Genomic DNA, 25,046 nt, shown 5'->3' with positions numbered 1-25,046 from the left:
CCTAGGCATGAGGACCAAAAAGAGGGGGGCACACAGGGATTGAGGGGTTCGTTATTTGCCATACCAAGAGCTGCTGGAACATTGACATAAATGGTTGTGTTTCAAATGTGGTGGTCCTTTTAGTCCCTGAAACCATCAATGTTCAGATCGCCATCTCAAGCTTTTGGTAATTGTGAAGATGCTAAAGATGAGGGCGAGGTTAAGATGCTGATTGAGAGTGAAGGAAAGGAAGCAAAGGCAGATGGTGAGCGTAGTATGATGGGGTATTTGGGGTTGATTAACGACAAACAGTGACACCCTCAAACTATGAAACTATGAGGGTTAGTGAAGGGGTACCCATTCTGATTCTTCTGGATAGTGGGGCGGCCCATAACTTCATTTCCAAGACGATGATGTCGACCATGGGGTGGGTATGGAGGATACTCGGCCCATGACCATTAAGCTAGGAGATGGTTACAGGGCGATGGTGCAAGGGCAATGTCGAGGATTGGAGGTAGTCATGGGTGATGTTTCTGTCAAGGTAGATGCCTTATTGTTCAAATTGGAGGGAATTGATATGGTCCTTGGTATGGCATGGTTGGCTTCTTTGGGAGGAATGTGGGTTAACTGGAAAGAGCAAGTCATAAAGCTCCAGTTGGCTAAGAAATGTGTGGAACTGAGAAGGGAACTTTCATGGAACATAACCCAAGATGCTTTGCAAAGTTTTTTTAGTGAACCAAAACGAGCAGGAGAAATGCAAGCACCTAAATCTGAGAAAGGATGTTGAGCTATAGGAGAGCGAATAGGAACCTCATGGTATTCATCCCAAGCGAAAAAAGAAGCATGCCATCGTTTTGTTGGAGGGCCATGGCCCTGTAAATGTGAGACCTTATCGTTATCTGCATCACCAGAAAATGAGATTGACCCTTTAAATGTGAGACCTTATCGTTATCTGCATCATCGGAAAATGAGATTGAGAAGCAGGTGAAAGAAATGCTCAATACTGGAATCATCAGGCCCAGCCAAAACGCCTTTTTTATTCCTGTGATTCTGGTAAAGAAAAAAGATGCTACATGGTAGATAGGAGTATGGGCTCAAGTAAGTTGTTGCCTAAGCTTATAAGAAGGTGTAAAGGAAGCCTCTATTCCTTGTAGTTTCTTCTTTAGCAAATAATACATCACACACTTTTTTCATTCATCCCATTTCTCTAGTATATTTTATGTATTGTTACCTTGACGACACATTAACAGAACCTTGACAATGTAACAAAAGAGAGACACCTCCACAGAGGAGGTGCAGTCCTTGACATCCCCAGGCACAGGGCTTGGCGGCGCAAGGCCGTCATAGGGTCACAGTCGACAATGATGATACGGCAACACGATGCGACCTTGTTGGAGTTGGCCAATAGAAAAAACATAACAAGACGGATGAAGATGACGATGAGAATATTTAAATAAATTAACAATGAAAAGAAAGAAATAATGAGCAAAAAGGAAACAATCCTCGCTGGCGACCAAGGTACAAAGTTTGGTGGAAAGAAAAGTTTAAAGGAGACGCATAAGAAAAAAGGAAAAAAAAAAAAGAGTGCGATAATGGAAAAGTCAAAAAATAAGGATAATATTATGTTTTTACTTTTGTTAGACACTAGAAAAAAAAGTTATAGAGATTTATTAAGTTACAAATTTTTTAGTATTTATCTCGTTCGATTGTTTTTCTTTTAATTAAAGATTAGATAAATATTTTTGTGTTATCTAGTCCCTTATATTTTAGGGGATCAAACGCATCCAAAAACTTCTTTTTTTATTTATAAAAGAGACTAAAGCTATTATATATATTTTTTATAAAATATAGTATATAAATCAATCATACCTTAACTATGCCTTAAAAAAAAATCATACAATAACTATGAAAGAAAAGTGATAAATGATATCCCGACATCTAAATGTCAAACATCAGTGACTTTTATTACGCAAGAGTCTAGACATTATACCCGTGTCAAACATGACAGACGTATTTTTTTACAAGCAACAGCAGGCCATTCACTCACTGATGCATTCTAAAATTAAAATTAAAAATAATAAAAAAATATCTCCAAATAACATGTGGCTGGCATGGGCAAACACTAGTAGCCTCCAATAATAATAATAATTTTTACCGAGAGAAATCCATGAACCTTAACCAACCAAACGCGCCACCCTTGTTCGTTTTGTCAGCCTCTCTTGAACACGAACCAAACGGCGTCGTTCCACTACCCTCGTCCCCATTACCACCACACTTCCTCGGACACAGAAAAAAGTTTCTCGATCCAATATCCATCAGCTTCTCCTCCCTATCCAAACCTGCACACACAACAATAACATCTCAATTTTCCCTCCAACAAAAAAAATTAAATTAAATTAAATTTAAGTTTAGAGGGTTAATGAGAGTTTACATCAAAGAATTAAACTGAAATTCCAATTTTAATAAGAAAACAACGCAACAGAAACTCTATCTATATATTTCATAACCTCTTTTATGATCAGTCCACTTGATGTATTTATCATGTGTTCTGTGGTACTTCTAGTACCTCTTTCTAATTTTTCTTTTTGCCGATTTAAAAAAAAAAATCTCTTTTTTCCTTTTTCTTTTATTAAAAGAAGCATGCTTACTTTGTAGGCTGAACTGAGAATAATGGAGGTCGAAGTGCGAAGGGTCGTTCGACGGTAAAATTGGCCGGCGACCTTCCTTCACGTATTGCCTCACCGTCACCGCCACTAAATCTCCGACCGTCGATTCCGGCGTCATCACAACCTGCACCGGTCCCAAGCTTCCCATGGGAGTAACCTTCAACAACAACTTTGGCGGCTGTTTTGGCACAACATCCGTCGCCGGCGTCGCTAAAGCCGCGCGGTGCCTCTCCGACAAAAGATCCGGCACCGTCTTCGGCCGCCGGATCGGTTCGCCGGACATGGAAGGCGGCGATGAGTGACCGTAGAAGGACGACGATTTCTTTGTCAATTTCTCGCGGCGGTGAGGCTCGCCGTGTCCGTTACGGTTGTTCTTCGAATTAGGCATGGTGGAAGTAACCGTTAAAAGAAAACAATATTTGCAGGGAGGGGTAAAGTTGGAATTTGAGGATTGGCTCGGCTGGCTTGGAGGCTTTGTATCTCAATCGACGGCACCGAAAGTATGTGTGGAAGCCAAGAGCTTCGGCTCTCTGGCTGACGCCGAATGGAAGCTATCATAACCAGAAGGGTATAAGCGTAAATAGGGCACTGGAAGGGCTTAAAAACCAGAAAAACGTGAAAGAAAGGCAATAGAATAATATGAAGATGGTAGGGCAACGGCGGCGCTAAGAACACTGTCTCTGTGTTTTTTATGCGTTTGGGGTTTTTAAGGAAGAGACTTGGGTTTGAGGGAGTAGCAGTGGTTGGGTTAGATTTTATAGAGAGGGAGTGGACACGTGGGTGGGTGTGATTGACTGGGGCCAAACGCGGTTGACGTTTGATTTGAGAGAAGAGGAGATGAGTGAGGTGAAATTCACAATAACACGTGGAGAGTTTTGTAGAAGATTCGTAATGGCTCCACTCCCTAAGAAAATGGCTCACTGAGTCACTCACCGTTGAGGAATCTAACGGAATCAAAGTCCATCATCTTCAAACAATACTATTAGCTAGCCCTGTTTTTTTTTTCTTCTTCTTCTTCCTGGATTTTTTTTCAATTAAATTAATGTAATTAAAAGACCCAATAATTAAGGAAGATAATATTGTTGTTTTTTTTTTAAAAAAAATAGCAGGCTAAAGTGTTAAATAGATTCAAACAGTCTTTTGGCTGAAACTGAAATTACAAATTACTCTTTTGAAATTCGAATATAAGAAAAAGTATGTGGATCTAAAATTTCATATACTAATTTAGATTTTTTTATCTTTTTATTTTTTTAACGATAGTAACCATATTGTTTTTAAAATGAAAAAAAATCATAAAATTAATTTTTTTATCAATTGGTATTTTTGGTAGTTTAGGTAGTGAAATTCCTCTCTCTACATGTAAATCAAATGCTTTAAACATATGGTTCTTAGTTGGTTTTTTTTTATATTGAAAATGAGATATTTATTAAATATGATGAGGGATCCACTCAAATTTTGCATGTTAAAAATTAGTTAAATTATAATTTTGCTCCCTCTAATTTTTTAACTTCATAAATTCATGATTCTGGTATGCTTCAATTTTAACGGTAACATTTGGTCTATCTGTTTCTATAAATTGATGATTTTGGCCTTCCTAATAGATTATTAACAAATAATTTTAATTATTTAAATTATTAAGTTAATTATAAATTAATCAAAACTATTAATTATTAAAAAAATTAAATTTTAAAAAAATATTAATCATATTTTTTTATTACATTGGGTTATTTTTCTTCTTCCTAAACATCTCTTTTATCTTTCACGATCGCAGTAACTTTACAAGCAGTAACACATGTTAGGGCTCATAATATTTTATTAAATTTGTCTAATGATTTGTAATTTTTATTTAATTTAATATCTCTAATAATTACACTTATTAATTAATGATCTATCATAGAATCAAAATCACAAATTTATAAAATTAGGGAGATCATATGTTACAGTTAAACATTAAAGGGAGCAAAATTATGGAATTCGAAAATTAAGAGAAGCAAAATTATAATTTAACCTAAAAATTTTAGCCAATAAAAGAGTTTGTTTTCTTAACATTTCTTTAAATTAAAATAACTAGTCTAATTTAGTGTGTTTCGAATGAATGGATCTTGCTAACCATTGTCTTTAATTTATTAATCGATGTCTAAAGACACTCGTTAACATTTGCATTTATAAGTCATGGGAGTAACTTTTATATTATTTTTAATTTTTAACATATTATTAATCATTCAATTTAAATTTTAATAAATATATTTTAGTATGCCAAAAAATATATTTTAGTGTGTGTATTATAATTGATTTAAGATTTTATTGAAAATAAAATAAATATAAAATTTACATTAATTATTTGAATTATTCAACATAAATGAATATGTGATTGTCACATGATATCATCTCATAGAATAAAACTTTATTTTATATATATACAATATATAATTAATTTAAAGGAATAAATTATATTGAAAATTTTACTAATTTCTTATATTATTGAAAAATAATATATAATCAATTAAAATGTCTTCAAATATAGAAATTATTTATTGATAAAATAATAGATATAATTAAATATAATTAATTTTCATACAACTTTAAATTTGACTTTGACAATATTACTCCTAAAGTCAAATAAAAAAATTTCTATAAAAAATGTACCTCCCCTAAAAAAATGTACCATAAAAATATGTTCAATTATAGGTTACAATTACAATAATATAATTATGTTTATGTTTTTATCAGTGAATTTATATTAACTTGTTAAAAGGTATAATTACAAAAAATGTGGAATCAAAATGTATTATAAATCTAAAGTATAATTTATACGTTGTAAAATATTTTTTTTTTACAAAATTTTAAGTTTTAATATAATTTATAAATTTAGAAGTATTTATTTATTATAAATTTTAGTTATATAAAATATATATTTTTTAAAGTAGAGGCTATAATACTATTTTGTATTTTAGTACATGCTAAAATACTAGCTTATTTTTAAAATGAGACTACAAAATAAATTAAACAACTAGCATTTTTAATAAACATGAAATAATTTTTATTTTAAAAAATATTATACACTGATAATATAACTTTTTTTACATAATCGTTCAATAATAATAATAATAATAATAAAAACAGATGCATGAAGAAAAGGTCGGAAAGATGCCCCACTAACTTTTCAAGTTATATATCACACACATATAAATCTACAATATTTCAAAATTCAAGGTGCCCCAGCCCCCTACAATATATTATTATAAAAAGAAAGTCAATTAATTAATGATAAATCTACCCAACTACCCGTACTATATTAATGCCAATTGTTATTAAATCAAATATTAAACATAATATTACAAATCAAAATTAATTATGATGTATATTTATGCTTTAAAAATATTATGTTATATTTTTAATGTTGTATATTTATCTATAAATATTATCCCTATTACCTAAAATTGAATTCGTCCACTCATCGTTGTTAATAAATTTATTAATTTTTAAAATAATTGTCTTAAAATAACAAATAATAACATAAAACTATTCTACCCTATTAGTCATTAGTGATGCATTGGATAAAAGTTAGACGGCAAACATAATGAACACAAACACGCAAAACTCATTAACGACGGACCCTCTCTTAGCAATTGAAGTGGCAACTCTAAATGATTTTTTTTTTAGAGAAACTCTGAACGATTGTTTCTTTAAATGTTGTCCAATAATAAATAGTACAAACAATTTGCACAAATCTCGTCCACAAACTTAAACACGATACTCCTCCCACTAATAAAAGTCCTTACAACCACACAAACAAACGTTGTATTCGTGGAAACTTTAACATAATTTTCTAAGCCATGTAATCATCATGAAGAAAAATGCTTATATTTCGGATGAGAATTCTAACACGAAACAACTTTGTTTACAAAATGTACATTATATGTATTAAAAACAGTACATGTATTGATAATGTAAATAATTTTTACCATAAAAAAAATTAAAGATAAAAAATGTAAATAATTTTTTAGTTAAATGATTATGCATAATGTAAAATTAATATTATTTTTTATGAAATTTTTTCATTATCTAAAAAATTTATTTGACTGTTTAGTATATAATTTTTTTTAGTAACTTATAATGTTTTTTGAAACGTTGAAATAATATTTTTAAAATGTTAGTTTCTAATTTTTTATATTTTCTTTCATTATTATTCTTAATATATTTATTCAATTTTTTATTTTTTTTTAAAATAAATCATGATTATATCATTTTTCTGTCATTTTATATTTTTCAGTTATTTCAATGACTAATTTTATTAATACTTATAATTTAATAGGTTTCAACTTTCAATTTACAGACTAACTTTTTCAGCTCCTAACTAAATTTTTTTTTGCTAGTTTTTTTCAAACATAGAGAGATGAATTTGATTGTTTTATACGTGAATATACTCTAATTTATTTGAGTTTAAATTGTTGCAGATATTTCATTATCTGAGTTTAATTTTAGTATTAGTGTAAGAAAATTTACAATATCAATTTTTGTTGTTGCACATATATATGATTGCAAAAGAGTATCCTGATCGGTTATCAAAATATTTTAAATTCCTCCAAGAAATCTATTGGCACTCATAGGTGGCCAGTGTCCTCTTCTAATAATTTTTTCTTATGCATTTATCAAAATTCAAATTCCTAATCACATACTTAAGGAATGAAAACCTCGATCAGTTGTACTAACCATTAATTGTTGGTACTATCAATTTATTAGAATTCATTTTAATATAACTTAATTAATTAAAAAGCACCGACTGTAAACAAACTTTTACACACTCATCATCCAATAACATCTTATCATACATTTTTCTTCTTCTTTTATAGCAAGTCACTTAAAAATCATCTCAATCATGATTTATTAATTATCAATGCAAAATTTTTACACTTACGTATTACAATTAAGCTCTTAATAGTTATATTGCTAAAATCAATAATTTAACCTGACATATATACCAATTTATAATTCGATGAGAGTGTTAAAAACATTTACATTTTTAACGTGCTTTAATTAAATTCTTATTTTTATTCTGCATGTCTTTGTTTAATATGTTTTGCAATTCAGTCATTAATGCATTAAATACTTTGAAAATCAATGAAATGCGTTTTCCCTCGTACAACAAGTGTTTTTTTTTGGGGGGGGTATTTAAAGAAAGCAATATTATAAAAAAAATCTTTCGATATTTAAAGTGACTGTATATTCAAGACCCCAGTTAAATATTACTAATTATGATCTACGCTCGATGTGTACATTTTAAGACAGAATGGAAATGTAGGTGGGAGTGTTGGACGAAGATGATCTTGTTGGGGTTTTCAACAGTGATATGCTGAGGTTATTCAATCTCCAGTTAAGGGAATAATGGATGTATTGAGGTCAAATCCAAGCAAGTAGGATCATAGGCATTGACGGTTGATTTAATGTTTTAGTTGGGTGATTAAGTAGGAGAAAAAGAAGAAAAATGTTTGATCTCTCCTGTTAATAAAAAAAATTAATAAATTAATAATTAATGTATATATACGAATAAAAAAAATTGACTACTCTTATTAGGGTTTGCTGGAACAAATTAAAGACTATATTTTTGGTGGAATTTCAGCTCTGGCGGCAACACCACCGTTGCCACTGAACAAATTAGAGGAATTCAGTTTCATTAGATTTAAAGATTGATATTCTCCAGTAAGTAAAATTTATTTTGAGACAATTACAATTAATTGAATATGTGTTTCATTTATATTTTGAATGAGATTTAATCTATCATTCAAATAAAATAAATTTTTAAATTAATTTTCTATTCCTCTAATTTATTTTTTAGATTTAATTTAGTTTATTACCTCTTTTTTTAGTTTAATTTAATTTTCTAATTTTTTAAATTGATTCAATTTAATCTTTTCTGTTTAAATGGTAAGAAATTAGACTTTGTGACGATTTAAAATATTCCTAAATAATTTTAATTGACACAAAATGTATTTTTTTTTCAAAATGTAAATTGATTTAAAAAATTAAAGAATTAAATTGAACAAACAAAACTAAAAAACCAAATTGTATCCGTTTTATAAATTAGATTACCAAATTGAATCCAAAGAAATTAGAAGATCAAATTGAACATAAATAATAAATTATAGGAAAAAAATTAATTTATCCTAAAATAAATACTATTAAACTAAATTTGAAATATTATCTCTAGAAATAAATTAATTAAAAATAATAATTTTATCAATTTTTCAAACAACCACACCTCCACGAACCTACTAGAAATTCTATCCAAACTCTGAACTATGTTAATTATCTTCAGGCGCATTAATTAGAAAACAGCTTCTTATGTTGTACGTATGCTTAGGCTCGGAATATTCAATACTCAACATTTGTTCACAGTCATAGCCTCCCTAGCCAGCTGCCAAGATTTCTTATGCAAAATGGTTATGGCAATTGTGTTTGTTTTGCACAGTTAAAAGTATGCAACTCGATCGCATGTGTGCCACGATTTTTATTAATCATAAGGTTTGGCAGTTTTTTTTTTATTCAAGGTTTGGCAGGGTTTGAAACTTTGGATTATATTAATTCTTGAATATGAGACAAAACCTACCATATTTGTATTTGCTTTTTTTAGGATGTTGAGTATACTCTTTCCTAAACACATTCATATATATACTAAAAGATTGTACATATATAGTCTGAATTACCGTGTATCTCATAGAATGTAATCAGATTAAAGAAAGAAAAATAAATAAAATCAAGGGCATACATCATCATTATTATTATTAATATTATTATTTTGAAAGGATGTAGTATTGATTTGTGTGGAGAGAGAGTTTAAAAAAAATAAAAACAAAAAAATGGCTTTTAAGTGTTGATTCTAGACATTTCTTTTTTTACTTTTCTTAATTTGTGAATTTATAAATCACTGCTATGTTATATTTCTGTTTTCTTTTTATTAATTATTAAAAACTTGGAATGAAGAACTTAATTTTAACAGTTGAAAAATCAAATTTATGAAAATCATAAATAGACCAAAGTATTAGGGGATAAAAATATAATTAATTAAGAAAATAAAGTAGAGTCTTGTTTATTTATGGGTTTCATCTTTTTGTTGAAACTCAAATTTTTAGTTTTTTTTACCTGTGCATTTAAAGTAAATAAAAATATCAAGTCATAATCACTAAGTAAAAATTAAAAATGCAGTAAAAAAAATAAAGATCAATAACGATAATTGCAACAAATATACGCGCATGTGAATTAACTATGTACCATAAAAATGTGAATTAAATCATAAAAGAAATGTGAATTATCGAACAAATTTGTTTCAAGTGATGAATATCTGACGTCTGTGATGTTAAAAAAAAGTGAATTAACTATTTTTAATTAATGATTATGACTTTTAGTGTTTCCCTTATCTTTAGTGACATCGAATCATCTTTGTTTCTCTGAAGATTCTTTTTTTTTTTTTACAGGATTCTCTAAAGATTTCTATTCAGACAACCATTCGAAATATGTATTTTATTTATTTTATACACTATAATCTTTTTTTTTCTTCTAAAAATTGCTGTGTGCCTGTTTAATTGCACGCCTAGATTATGGATCAACAAGCTTCAAATAAACAAGGGTGAATAATGATTTCAAAAGTGGTTGTGACTTGTGGTGATAGTTATTTGTGAGACAATGACGGTGGGCTACCATTAGACCAATAATGTCTATTGAATGATCAAATCAACGAGTTATTGTCCGATGAAAGGAAGTGAGTGTTTGTCAAGTTGTGATAATTTTCTCCATTAACAATACAATTAGGTCATTTCTAGAAATTTTAATGACTTATATAAATTTTTGGATTGATTCTTAATTTCATATAATAAATTAAATTTTAATTTATTCTTATAACTATTTGTTCCAAAAATCACATTCTCATGTCTCATATTATTTAGAGTCAAAGTCAATAGTCATTTATAAACATCTTTTCCTTTAAATCCATCAAAACGTATTTTATTAAAAACAAAATTATGATCTTTTATCAAACAACCAAGGAAACAATACTTCCATTATGAGGATTCTAATGATGTCAGCTTGGACTTGATGCCGAAACACTATTTAAATTGAAATTATTAATTAAAAGTTTATAATCAAGTAAATTTAATATGAAACAGAGTTTATTTATACCTTCAACAGTTGTCATATGAATATAAAATTACTAGAAACCTTCTATTCTTACCATATTAACCTTAAGGGTGTGTTTGGTAAAAAGAAAAATAAGAAGAAAAAAAAAATAGACAGGTTCTATTTAGACCATTTATATTCTTCTATTTTCATGTTTTCTATTTCTATCATTCCAATCAAATACACTCTAAAACATTTATATTCTATTTAGACCATTTATATTCTATTTTAATTCAAATACCTCTCCTCTATTTTCATGTTTTCTATTTCCATCATTCCAATCAAATACACTCTAAAACAACCATAATTTTGTGGCCAACCTAGTTACTTACATGATAATTAGTATGAAATATATAGAAAATATGTTTGGTTTGAGTTTAAAATATGTTGTTGCATTAAATATTTGTGATGAGACTTTTGGTATTTATAATAATGTTATTCGTCTCAAGTAATTATTATGTCTTGTAAAAATACTTATATTCTTTTAGCCAAAATTCATATATGACATACATGATTAATATTAATTATGATCAAATTTTAATTATATAATTAATTTTTTGAGTAATATAAAATCAGTTGATTTATATCTATAAGGTATAGCTTAGTTGACAATACACTAAATTGATGACAAATAAACTAAGTTTGATTGCCGCATAATACAATCTTAAAAATAAAGGATGAATTTTAAGTGTAATTAAATTTCGAACTAAAATTTAGTTTTATAATTGACCGAAAGAACAAGAGTTTATAAAAATACTTTAAATTATACCCAAAAAAAATCCTAATTAAAATGATTACCAAACAAATCAACTAATTTATAGTTGAGCTGAATTAGTTTCTAAAAGCATTTATCAATACATTAATTATGCAAATTATTTATTATAAAAAATTTAATTATAATATCCATAAAAAAAATATTTGTTGGAATGAAATACATAACTTTGTTCCTTTTAAAAAAATTGTTTTCTTAATTAAAATTGAACAGGGATCGTGTTCACAAATAATGTTTTACGAATATTATTTAGTTACAAGTTGGTAAGGCAGATTTTCATGGTAACAGCCTAACAGGGGATGTTGGGTCACTTAAAAATGATTTAGTTTTTTATATATATATATAAACATATGAAAAACATGACTATTAGATCCGAACTATGATTTAGAGCACAAACTTCTGTTGTTTTATTGTCTCTATGTTTCTACGTCTAAAAACGTCATTCCCTTTCAGGCTAATTAATTAGAAGTTGAAATTATTTATTTTATTAGACAAACTTCCGATTACTAAAATTTTGTGTCATTTTTTGTTTTAATATTTAATTAAATTTAATTTGTTCATATTTAATTGGTAAAATAAAAAGTACATTACTTTTGCCAACTATAACTCTATTAAGGGTTAAAAAAATAATTAAATGTGGATTACTTTCTAAAAAACATATTTCAAAAATCACAGGACTGTAAAGATATTTAAGCATATATAATTTTCTTAAAAAAGTGGTTGTAATTGCAATACTTAATATTTATGAATGTAAATTTGTTAAAGTATATATAATCATTAAAATTTGTTAAGTTACAAAGACATGGGTGACCCGTGACCCCATCTCATGACTAAAAACACCGCCCATGTTAGTATATACTGTGAGGTCACTCTCATTCGTCCTGCATGTGATCAACAATATTGAATCCTCTTCCCTCCTACATTATTGGGGTTTTTTGTTTCATATATACATATGCATGAATCTTATGCTATATATGTGGTTCTGAACCCAAGCATGAGGAATGCCGTTGATGTGTGACCAAATGGACCTTCATGTCATGTTTATATGTCTTGGTGTCCTCCACTACTAGTGAAGATGGATATAGCCACTTGCAAAACAATAATGAGATGTTAATTGTGAAACCCACTTGTTTTGTTTCTTGGTCTATTGGAAAAGTTATACTACTAAGTTTGACTCTTTTTTGGAATGAAATCAAATTTGCTATACGGGGAGCAGTTATGCTACACTTGCAATACAATTCCTTTTCAAACCGAAAGCAACGAGTTCAACAAACATCTACCATCAGATATGGACCATTTCAAACAGTTGATTCATTGCGTCACTGATTGATTCCAAATGTATATTTCTATTTCTATTGAAAAGCATTGTGCTATGCACTTTTCACTGAGGAGGGGATACATTGAAAGGTATATATAGTTTGATGGAGAGAGGGTAAAAGGGCATAGAAAAAGTTTTATGTGACAATCATCACTAGCTACAAGAAAAGGGGAAACATGGTCTACTAATTAATAATTACAATTTAATGCAGGTCGTATATGAAATGTTAATTGTTATCGCACATTCATTATTTTTCCCTTTGGTAAGGTAATTAAATGTTGAAAAAACAAGTCTTAAATTGGTAGATTAGACACAAGTCAAGAGTATATAAATAAAAAGGGAAATACTCATTTTGGTTCATGAAAAAAATGAAAATGTGAGTGACAAATTAATTTTTGAAAGATAAAATATTTAAATTTAATTTTTCAATGTACAAAAAGTGTAATAAATTAGTTCGATATATAATTTAATGACAAATTTGTCCATATGTTTTATAATTTAATATCAAATTGTTCATAAAAAATAAGATTTATTATTAAATTGATTCTTAAATATTACAATTTAATGACAAAATTATCACACAATTTTATCATGACCAATTTGTTATACTTTTTATACATTCAAAAATAAAAATTATTTTTTATTTTATTTTCAGGAATTAATTTATCATCACCTTACATTTTCAAGACCAAAAGAATATTTATCCTAACTAAAATAATCATGAGTCTAGAGAGTCAAAGTACTTATGGATGATTTGGTTGAAGAAAAAAAAACTACTAATGAATAAAGATAAACAACCACTTTCAACTAAGAACTCACATACAAATTTTAGTATTGTATTAGAAGTTAGAACACGCGTATAAGGAAAGACCGAAAGTCCAAATCCAAAAAAAAGGCCAAGATAATAAAAAAGGGCAAAAGGTAGTAAGATTAGACCTAAAATATTTGAAATCTCAATAAAAGAGACCTTTAAAAGATCAACAAAAGGAATACAAGCTCATATAAACAAATGAAAGTAAGACCAAGCTAATTGGAACTAAGAATATATTGTTGAAAAATAAATCTCACATTTGTGAATTTAAAATACATTAAAAGGCCATTTTTTTTTTCACACTCTTAGATAAGAAGCAACGCACAAATCCAAATAAAACATAGATATTTTTTAACTAGTTATTACAAAATTAAATAATTATTAAATATAACAATCTATTATTGAAACACAGAATAAAAAACCTTTACAGATAGTGGAAAAAATTATTTCTGATTGATTTACAATATAAAAAAAATTACGCTAACAATATAGTATTAAAATTAAACTCATTAATTAAAACTTTAAAGTTTTCGAGAGAAAAAAAAATCAGTTTACATTGCAGCATCCCCTCCAAAGTTTGAAGATGGCGATATTTGATGTAAATATATTTAGACAAAACTTCAGTATCCATTTAAGTTCCTTATCCAAATTTTCAAGAATGCAAACTTTAACTTAATGCCAATTTAAATTGGCCGTCTATAATGCTACAACTAATCGATGTGATATGAATGCAACACTTCAACAAGCAAGTGGCTCTCTTTCTGAGTAGGTGCCTGACGGTGTTTAGACTTTTGACTTTAGAGTCAGCCTTTTGTTTTTTGTTTTTTAAGCCGTTTAGACTTTAGAGTCAGAATCTGATTCAATCTTATGATTGGTCCCAAGCTAAACTATAGTACATATTTTGGAATTAAGATGATTAAAAATCAAATTAAGTTATGAATTGTTGTGAACAGAATCAAACCAGACTATGATCCGTAGTATGCTTGATTTTAAATACTTGTTTATTGGTATTTGAAGGTTGGTGAGATGATAACCAAGGGGTAGGTATTAATTAAGTCTTTTCTGGGTCCACATCCCTCCCCCTTGTTCAAAGCTGGTTGCTTGAATAAATGTGTTCAGAGTTTGTTTTTTTTAGGTGCAATCACATTTAGATTTATATTGAGTATTTATCAGTTTTATGGTTAATCCATATCCATGAGAGAAGATTGACAACTTTTTAGTAAAACATTGTATGTCAATTATAATTTTTTTTATCTAAAAAACTCAAATCTAAAATTTTGTATAAGAAATCTGAATTTAGTGTTAGTCGAGCGAATAACATTTTGACGGTCTTCAAAGTATTTGAGGGCTCATGATATGTATATAAATTAAAGAAGTAAATTCCTAAATTTGTGAGATGCTATCATGGTAGTTCTGAATTAAAAAAAGAGTAAGAGCACTCTACAGTTTTACATTTGTCTTTTCAAACATATTTTTGCGTACGTTTTTCAGTCATCAAGGACCAGCCACAAATCACATTCATGTCTTACCTTGCATATTTTCATAACAATAAGTTATTTTTTTTATAAACAAATATTAATTGTTAATTTATATTAATGAGAGAGTCAAATCCTAAACCTCTCATCCTTTCCTTCTTCCTTTGTGATTAAATTAATCTTATAACTCCAATGAAAAATAAGCTAACGTAGTAGGATGAATGAGGGATTTAGGGGCACATTATCACATTAATTCTTTCGTGTGTTTTTATCTCCCTTGTTATTAATTGTCTCAACTAACTTGCTAGATCCTTTATCCTGCTTCATATATAACATAAAACTGATAAAAGGGTCTAGTCAAAGAGTTATATCCTGCCAAAACAAATGGAGAAATACTCTACTAATATGCAAGGATGCAAAATTATATTTCTTGCTGAGTTAATTGTCAAAGGGCACAGAGGTGAATTCAATTAAGTACACATTTGTAGTATAAAATTCTGACCAGCACGAAAGTTTATGCACTAATTTACACAAATTCAAGGAAGGGACTTTTCATTGGTCTATTAACAAATTAAATAACTTGGGAAAAAAATTAAACAATCAAAAGAAAATCAGCCATGTAGTTTTATGTGGCAGTTTTCCTCAATAGTTCGGTACCATCTACCATTTTCCACATTACTAGCTGGCATATATATTGAGTCAAAGCCACAAAAGGGGAAAGAAGAAGGGTGATAAGCAATCTTAACTAATTTTATGAGGAACAAGATACATAAAGTTACCAATCAACGAATCTAGTTATAAAAGAAATGGTCTAAATGAAAGACAAAATACAAATTGAATTGAAGGTTTTCAGTATAAAAATTTAAATAAGTCTAAGGAACTTCAAATTGGGCTTGTGCACAAGCACATCAAACGTTGGAGTGCAGCAGCCACTTGTGACTTATGCATTCTTCTAGACCAGCACGAAGGTAAAAGTGACAGATCAATGACATATTATTGCAACAGCTAGTACATTTTTTTTATAATTTTGAAAACAAAATTTAATACCACTGATATTTCAAGCCCTCCTCAATCATCCAACAATTCTCCAAAATAGAATTTACCCTGCGAGCACACAAACAAATTATGAATCTACGCAAAAGATCGAAAAGTTCTTTTATGTTTGGGCATAAGGTTAATCATATGCCATTATAGTGATGCCTTGCATTTTCTACCCTAGAGTCCTTGTCGACTTGACATCTAGTCACCAGGTTCAACCTTTTTTGTTTTTTGTCAACAAGGTTCAACCTAACAATGCAGATAGTTTGTAGAACGTGTAAAGTCCAGTTCTGTCTATCTTTTTTTTCGTGAAATTCACAAAGTGAAAGAGATATTTAATTGGGCTGGCGAGCACCATACACTTGGTTCGTATAGTTTGTTGGGCCCGTATGCTTAGTTTTAGAAAAACCAATAAATAGGCTCAGCACACCTTCATGATGTAAAAATATAAAACATCATTAATATGAGGAGAAGACTAATAAAGGACACATGAAAAGTCAAGAGAAATTATTATAAGCTACTGACTCTTTTTTTTTTTTTAGAGATAAGCTACTAACTCCAAATATTTTATTTTACATCTAAAAAAAACTCCATTTTTTTATTTTTGAAATTTTGATTTTAACTCAAGAAAACTTTTCCTTATTAATGTAAGATAGTAATGAAACAAAGAGCTTATCCCTCTTAAATTTTGTTCGCATTTAATGCAAGCCAACGTTAAAAAAATAACAAAGAATTAAGACAAACACTTCATGTTCAATAGTGAGCATAACAAAGAAGTAGAGGAAAAAGTAGGGTAAAATATGTAAATGCACTCAATGGAACGTGGTGGGTCTCCTCACTTCACTTGGTTCCTATAATGGTTGATGCATAACAAAATTTGCTGGAAATAGGGAGAAGTCAGAACGACCTAACTCATGAAGACCTGGCTCGTGACAGAGAAAGGGAAAATATGTGCTTCAATTGATAGTGTAAGTCATGCTGGCATGGCAAGAGATAGGATTGAAGGAATGAGAAAGAAATAGGAGTTTGAAGTGTTTAGTTGTCAGGATAGAAGAGAGAAATTTGCCATGAAAGGGTCTGAGAAAAAGATAGGAAAATTTCGAGTATGGCTGTATGGGGTAATAGATTTACCTTTAAATAAGCAAGTTATTTGGCGTCTTAAACGAAGCAAAATATCCTATCCTCTTGTCAACCAAAAAACAAGGGAAAATCATTTTTCTTTCTACTTTAAACTAATAATAATTGAAGTAGTTTTGGTGTACAAATTTCCAGTGAATATTATGAGTCTTTGCTTGCAGGTTGGGATCAAAGACGAATGACCAACTGTAATTTGAATTAAGGGCATCATTGTCTTCAAGAAAATTTCGTACAATATCTATTTTATTTGCTGAACAGATGGGGTTATGGCTCAAAATTATAGGTCAAACTGGTCAACAGAGTAAGAACATTGATGCTTGAATTAGTTTTTTAAAGAGATAAAATCTTAGCAGAATTTTTTAACCACCGGATAATTAGGGACTTTGAGACTGAAGTATTGTGTAAGCTTTGATTCTTTGAAGTGGTTATAAAACTGTTCAGGTGATGAAGATCTAATTTAGGGAGAGATTCTGAGTTAGAGTTGAATCGTGATGACAATTTCGGTGACAGAATGAGAATGCAGATCGTATAATGATATTGGAATATTTGCATAGACTATGAAGCTGAAGTCGGTAAGAGTTTCAAGTGGAGAAAATGGAATAGAGTTAGTTATCACACCAATGTTATATTTTTATATCCTGTTCATGATATGAAAATCAGTTCACGCAGGATGCATATCTAAAAAGAGGGGGTCACACGTTCAACATAAGTGTTTTCTTAATGTAGTCGAGAAGCTTGTCGCTTTCGATCGAGTTACGAAATCCTTGGAAGCGATTGGTAAGGATGAGGGTGAACTTCTAGTTACATGGACCAAGTTGTGTTAACATCCCGATTCACATGATATGGAGATTTTACTTCTTGAATAGTTGTCCCCCAAGTTGGTGGTTTTTTTTTGTAGAGTTTGTTGGTCTATGTGTTATGTCAAAGCAATCAACCAATTTATGTGACTTGATATGTATTATGTCAAGATTTCACTTCCTATCGGTTTAAACTTTAACCTTAATCACATTTAAAATTTCATCACTAAAGATGTTTTATGAAATAATCATTTTCAAACTTTCTCATATAAATTGATTGTGTGTTGTCAATTATATCACACTCATTCAATAAAATCTCATTGTATTTGACTTTAAAATGATTATATTAGTGATATAAAAAACTTGAAAATATTTTGATGATGAAATGAATTTCTAAAGAACTAATTAATTATAAATATATATATATATATATATATATATATATATATATATATATATATAGAAGTGTTTTTAATTTTATTAATTTAGAAAATCACTTAGAATAAACATTTAATTTCGTCCATCAAGTATTACTTTTTTTAAAAGACCTTTTTTTAAAGTAGTTTAAAAATTAATAAAATTATATAAGTAATCCCTCAAATATTATATATCTACCGTGTTTTTTTATAAGTTGATATATTTCATTAATGTTGAAGACCATTTGATAAAATTTTCAATACTTGAAAAACTACTTGTTACAATTTTAAATACATGCAAATTGTTTATATAAGTTTGTAATTTTAGAGACTATTAGGAGAGAGAGTAATATTTTAAGGATAAAATTGTATTTTTTTTTCATTTTTAAGAAAATAATATAATAACCTATATAACTAATTTATCAAGGTAAAGGTTTACCCCATTTTTATTCCAAGCCATTCAATTTTATCAGTAGGCACTCCATTCTATTAGAGCTTTAGGGATTTGTCTTACGTGCGTGATTAATAAATGTGAACAACTATGTTTGTGCAAATTAGTCAAGGTTTTAGAATTTGGTCAATTGATTAAATACAATAATTAATGATGAGTTTTTTTTTTATATCAACCGATTAATCTCAGAAAACATAATAAATCAATCTCCATAAATATTGATTTAATTTCATTAATATTAAAAGCATGTTTATTTTGATGTTGAACCAACTCTAACTTTCCTTCAACTCAAAGCAGCCAGATATACTTTTTCATTGGAGGGCATTAAAAATTGTGTTAATCTAGATCAAACATAGACTAAGTAATCTTACAAATAGTTAACTAACTATAAATCAATTTGACTAATCTATACAGATCATTAGATGTAATATATGATTACGATTTTTATCAAAGAGGGGGAAAAATGCTAGAAACATCTAAATTCAACCCAGGGCACACCCACTTTGGCAAAGAAAGAAATAAATCATAACCCCCATATTTCTGTCACGTCACATCACATGACATGTACAGACCATTGAATTCAATTCCCTAAACTGCAATTCGCACTGTTCAAACCAAAAGTTAGAGCAGATTGGGGGTGGGGGTGGGGGGTCGTACCTTGTGTTTGTAAGTGTTCTAACACAATAACCAATTAAGTTCCAAGAAGAAAAAAATAAAAATCCTTTTCTACCTTGTGTCTTTCCCTGTGTGAAGTTTGAAGCCGACAGCATACATTGTTCTCGCGCATCAAATAAATTACAAGTAAATATTCGAAGACTAAAACAGATGCATTTTCGCAGCCACACTCCCTGTTTGTTTGTCTCCCCCACTCTCTTATCCTCCTCTATGTCGCGTCTAAGATATTTCCAATATGACTTTGATGATGCCTTCAAACGAGTTTTGGGAGGAGAAAGTAGATGATTATGCGTCAGTGAAACACATTGATCATGCATTCATGCTTCAAAACAAAGACACTACCATATATTAGCTACATTCTTAAGCCTAATCTAGCAAAATGAAGTCACCAAGAAAGACTGAGATTATGCAAAAGAAAGAACCAAATAGCCACCGGGAAAAAAATTGTTTCTTCGCCATCTTTCTTATTTACTGCTTCAGTTCCATATACAACGAAAAATTATGAAACCTAAACACACATTTACATTTACATTTACTTTTTCTTTCATATTATTTTCAATCTCTTTCCTTTTCTTCCTTTTTATCATTGTCCTTTACAATGTAATGTCATGTCATGAGAAATAATAATAATAATAATAATAGCAGGAGGAGGAGTTAGTATTAGTTTATTGCTTTTAGACGATCTAACGATATATCATTTTTTTAATCTCTTACTCTTATAGTACGATAATTTGGTGTTACGAAACATCACGACAGCATGCGAAACCTATACCTAACTTGTTCCAAGTTTAGCAACGCTACTGCACATTCTATTTGTATTATCGATGTCGAGGTAACCATCACTTAAATTAATGAGTAATTAATAATTCCTGTACAAAACGAAAAAAGAAATATTTAAAATAAAATAAACACATCTCAAAACGATATGTCGTTTAGTTTGGAAGCACTTTTTATTTTTATTTTTATTACCTTGCGTCAATCCAGACTCTTGTTTTTTTCATTTACTATTTGACGGTTTCTATTATTTCCTCCTGTCTTAATTACAAGTAAAAAATATATTTTATATTTGTTGAGAGGATTAATTTATTTAATTGTGTTATTTTTAATTAATTTTTTTAAACTATGATTTATTAAAACTTGATATTGATCTTATTAATTGAAAAATATTTTTGAGAGAGTTTGGTTAAATGATATAAGAAATTAAAATTTATTTATATTTAAGATAAAAATAAATAAAAAGCAAGAGAGTACTACTAAATAAGAAAGTTAAATAGAAAAAGAAAAAGAAAATAAAAACGAATAGGCATTACCGTTTTACGTTGTGGGCGAGGACCTAAGAAGTCGTTTACTGAGGTGTGCGGTTGACGACGGTCTCTGAGAACGAGTCGCGCGTTTCAACGGTTCCACAACCGAGTCTCTGAACCGGTACGGCAACGCCTGGTTCCTTCCTCTTTTGGACCTCACCACCGGTTCTGTCTCCTCCAAAACGTCACCGTATAAATCCACCACCACCCACTTCTCCCTCCGTTTCTCTTCACTAGCCCTCCGAGTCTTTAACTCGCCGCCGAGTCCACTCTCTTCCCCAGAGTCCGGCTCGTCCTTCCCGGACACCACCCTCGCCGCTTCGATAAGCAAATCAAAGCAATTACCATCGCGTCCCTTAAACGACGTCGTTTCCTCCTGATCGTTACCTTCGTTAATGTTGTTGTTGTCGAGTTTCTCCGAAACTTCCACGCTCTTCTCCGGAAACCCTTCTTCTTCTTCGTTGTTGTTTTCGTCGCTTCTTGAAGATTCGGATTCCGGGGTCTCTGTGACGGAACAGAATCTGAGATTCAAATCGATGCCAACGCCTTTGCTGGGAAAGGGTTCTTCTTCTTCTTGTTTGGAGGGTGGGGTAGATGAAATTATGCGGAGAATCTTGAAGAAGCACATTTGGGCTTTGGAATAGCCGCGGCATGAGGAAGCCATTGATGTTTGAACGAATAAAGAGAAATGTTTTTTTTTTTCAACGGAAAGGGTTAACTTAACGCATGGATCGGAGACAGACGCAGAGCATGAGTTGCGATACTGCTTACTAGTGACTAGTAAGGATGGTGACTGAGATCAAAGGTTTGTGTGTGTGTTTGCAACCCAAAAAGAAAAGTGTGCCTTCATAAATAAAAAAAAATTCTGCCAAGTTATAGCGTCTTTATCATAATTTTGGGTATTATAACTCCATGTAAATTAAGCATTTTAAATAAAAATTTATTCAAATGCTAAGATATAAGTATTTTACAAGTCTTATAATACTTAAAAATATTATTTATGAAATAATGTGATTAAATAACCATTATTTATATAAATAATAATATTTATATAAGTAACTTTAAAAAAAAACTTAAACAACATTAGTTAAAATTAACCAATGCATGTAAGCATTTGTCATAGATGCTCTAACACAAGTATTATTTTTTTAACGATGAATAATCAAATTTATCCTTAAAAATATGAGTTGCTAAAATTTTGAGCTGATTAATACAAAGTTTTGCACAAAAGTTAAAATTATATTTTGATCAATAAAATAGTTTTATATTATTATCAAATTACAAATTATTATTAATATAACTTTTAAAATAATTATAATAAAAATCAATAATTTTATTATACGAATTTTGATCGATTGATAATGTACATTTTTTAAAATTGTTAGAGTTTCATTTATTTCTTATATAATAAATGTTCCCAACAAAAATGTAAGATATGACTGATACTACGTTAAAAAAATGAAAACATACATATAATTGTTTAAAGAATATTTATTAATAATAAAATAAAAAAATTAAAAAAAAATCAATAATTGTTTAAAAAAACCTTGTTATTAATTCATTCATTGATTAAGAATTTTAAAATGCTTGTTAATAACATTTAAAAAATCAATATTTTTTAACATTATAAATGAAAAATATTATATTTTTAAAAAATTAAAATGAAAATAAAATAAAATATCTGACACTGTACCTTAATATATCCGATGTTTTCCTTTTGTTCAGGTCAAAGTACACTATATTTTTTGTATGGGAATCAAACACTAAACCATGAATTAGTCTGCGAAATAAAAAAGAAATAGCGACTTATTTTATTATTTTATGTATTTGCGATGGGTTCTACAGAATAATGTCGTTTGTGCGGTTGAGTAAGGTTGTCGGACTGTGATTGGGGCTGAGACGACGTGTCATGGTTGTTCCGATGTCATGAGACACGTGGCAAACTGGGATTGACTGAAGAGAAAATTGAAGGTGCTGCCAGTGGCCTTGGCCCCCCCCATGCAAATAACAGCTGCTTCCTCTATTATGCCCCAATCTCAACCCTTCTATTTCTATCTTCTAATCAAATCAAACTGCTTCTATTATTATATGCACAACCATCTCCAACATCATTTTTTTTACTTTTATGAATTTTACATTAAGGGTGTTTTTTAACTCATTAAATTATAAATTAATTTTAGGAAAAAAAATCATTTTTCTTCCACAGTCCCCATGCCTTCTTCTTCTTGTATAGAGTTTAAACACGTTAAGTATTTGAAATTTCCGTTCAAAAAAAAAAAACACGTGAAATTATTTCATTTACCGGGGTTAACAAATCAAGTTAAGAATCACATATATGATTGTGTTTGGTTTCTTAGACCAATTATTTCTGACCGATGTAAATTAATCCTCAATTTTAACATTATTATTATTTTATATATATTCAAAAAAGTGGCTTATCAATTATGCTATCCTTATTTTACGGGTGTAATTTTAACTACTAAATATTTTTTTATAACAAGTAAGTATTAAATTTCTTTACCCTTTTTTTGAAAAAGTTAATAATTGTCATTCTCTCATTTATAGGATTTTTCAATGATAGAAAATTTTATAATGTTTTCTTATCTTGATCGTTCGAAATAGAAACTAGAGTTAGTTTTATTTGTAAAACTAATAAATATGTTTGTAAAAGTCAATATCTGTTAAATAATTATACGAGAAGTTAGATATTTAAATAATTAAAAAAAATAACCTAATGTGTAAATTAATTGGGACAATATTATTTTAGCTTAATAAGTAATTTTAAGTTTAAGTTTATAATAATCTTGACCGATTCAAATTGTCTCTTGTAAAAGATACTATTTCTTTGTTGAAAAAATTATTGTAAAATTCAAAGAAAAAAAAAGCCCCCCTTTATTGGATGCATGAATCTGTGTTAACCATTTAAGTTGCCATCATGACTTTTGAATGGTTAAAATAATTTACGTTTTTCTTTTTTTAACTAAAATATAATTTTGTTCCCTCGCTTGAATCGTTGTTTTTAATGCAGTTTCTTAAGTTTGAAAATAATATTTTACTAATCTCTTAAAATGTTTCTTTTACTCACAAAACTAGATTGATTGATGATTAATCTTTAATAAAGAATCTAATTAATTATTTTTTAATATAATTTTTCTTTTTAGTCACATTTGTTCTGTTCAGAAAGTTTGAATTCGATTTTAATGAGAAATATAACCCTCAATTTTAGATAAAGATATTTACTGAATACAAAACTCCTTTGACAAAAAGTTTTTTTTTTTCAGCTAAAAAACTATGTATTACTAGGTACCAACAGTACCAAAAAAGTGTTTTACAAAAAGATTTTCCTTCCCCATCCGAATTCCCGTAACCCTTTACATAATACTCTGTACACTACTCCCCTCAAAACATAACAAAAAGTTATATTTCGGGTGATCCAAGTTGAACTGGACAATCTCATAAGGTTGAGATTTAGGAGGATTATCAATTCATCATATAACTGTAATCTTTCTTACTATTACTGTTATTGTTATGCTCGTATTTGATTAATATTTTTTTTCCCTTTTTCTGTTTCTGATATGACATGTTTTGGACTGGATTTGGTTCAGTCGTGGTTGGCAAACAAAGTTCATCATAGCTTACAAGGAATCAAGGTAACTTTAACTTTCCAGCTTTAGTTTGGCAAGTACTAATATTATTATAATTATTAGAGAAAAATAGGTATTCTGTGTCTAACTGTTTTTTTTAAGTAAAAAGAAAGATAATAAAAGTTACTGAATTATGAAAGTAATTATAGAGATAAAATAACAACTTATGAATATAGTTATAGAAATAAAATGAACAAACATGTATACCAAAATATCTTATTTCCTTTACATATAGTTGCAGATTTACTATATATACTCTTTTGTAGATTTAGTATATATAATTATAAATATACTCTTTCGTAAAGTAATTTAACGGACTTATCACTGTGGGTGTATTGGGTAATGGGTGAATATTGCGGATTAAGCTGCGAAACTTCTGCCCCACACAAGTTTG

At 29.1% G+C, this 25,046-nt stretch overlaps 2 protein-coding genes across 3 annotated transcripts; both read right to left on the bottom strand.

The window, feature by feature from the left end:
* Positions 1-1,896: 1,896 nt before the first annotated feature.
* Positions 1,897-3,387, bottom strand: LOC114373698 (uncharacterized protein At4g22758-like). The gene is made up of 2 exons (XM_028331217.1): positions 2,628-3,387; positions 1,897-2,318 (listed from the first exon to the last, which is right to left on the bottom strand). The coding sequence occupies exons 1-2, from the start codon at positions 3,031-3,033 to the stop codon at positions 2,131-2,133; spliced, it is 594 nt and encodes a 197-aa protein (XP_028187018.1). The 5' UTR covers positions 3,034-3,387; the 3' UTR covers positions 1,897-2,130.
* A 16,019-nt stretch (positions 3,388-19,406) lies between these two features.
* On the bottom strand, positions 19,407-21,857 carry LOC114375275. Of its 2 annotated transcripts, none has more exons than XM_028333053.1 (2): positions 21,015-21,857; positions 19,407-19,955 (listed from the first exon to the last, which is right to left on the bottom strand). In XM_028333053.1, exon 1 carries the CDS (start codon positions 21,670-21,672, stop codon positions 21,019-21,021), a length of 654 nt encoding a protein of 217 aa, XP_028188854.1. In that variant the 5' UTR covers positions 21,673-21,857; the 3' UTR covers positions 19,407-19,955; positions 21,015-21,018. The 2 variants fall into 2 exon arrangements, with proteins under 2 accessions (XP_028188854.1, XP_028188853.1); XM_028333052.1 differs by having other exon boundaries at positions 19,407-20,026; positions 21,015-21,855.
* Positions 21,858-25,046: the final 3,189 nt, after the last annotated feature.

The sequence above is a fragment of the Glycine soja genome, chromosome 11 (genome assembly GCF_004193775.1).
Source record: "Glycine soja cultivar W05 chromosome 11, ASM419377v2, whole genome shotgun sequence".
Taxonomy (NCBI): domain Eukaryota; kingdom Viridiplantae; phylum Streptophyta; class Magnoliopsida; order Fabales; family Fabaceae; genus Glycine; species Glycine soja.
The sequence above is the reverse complement of the archived record's forward strand: the minus strand, read 5'-3'. Positions and strand labels throughout refer to the sequence as shown.

Bases quoted from the DNA above. Each gene is read 5' to 3' on its own strand.
- LOC114373698 (XM_028331217.1), bottom strand. From the start codon at position 3,033: ATGCCTAATTCGAAGAACAACCGTAACGGACACGGCGAGCCTCACCGC. The intron at 2,319-2,627 runs GTAAGCATGCTT...TTGTGTGTGCAG, and splicing joins TTCTCAGTTCAGCCTACAAA to GTTTGGATAGGGAGGAGAAG.
- LOC114375275 (XM_028333053.1), bottom strand. From the start codon at position 21,672: ATGGCTTCCTCATGCCGCGGCTATTCCAAAGCCCAAATGTGCTTCTTC.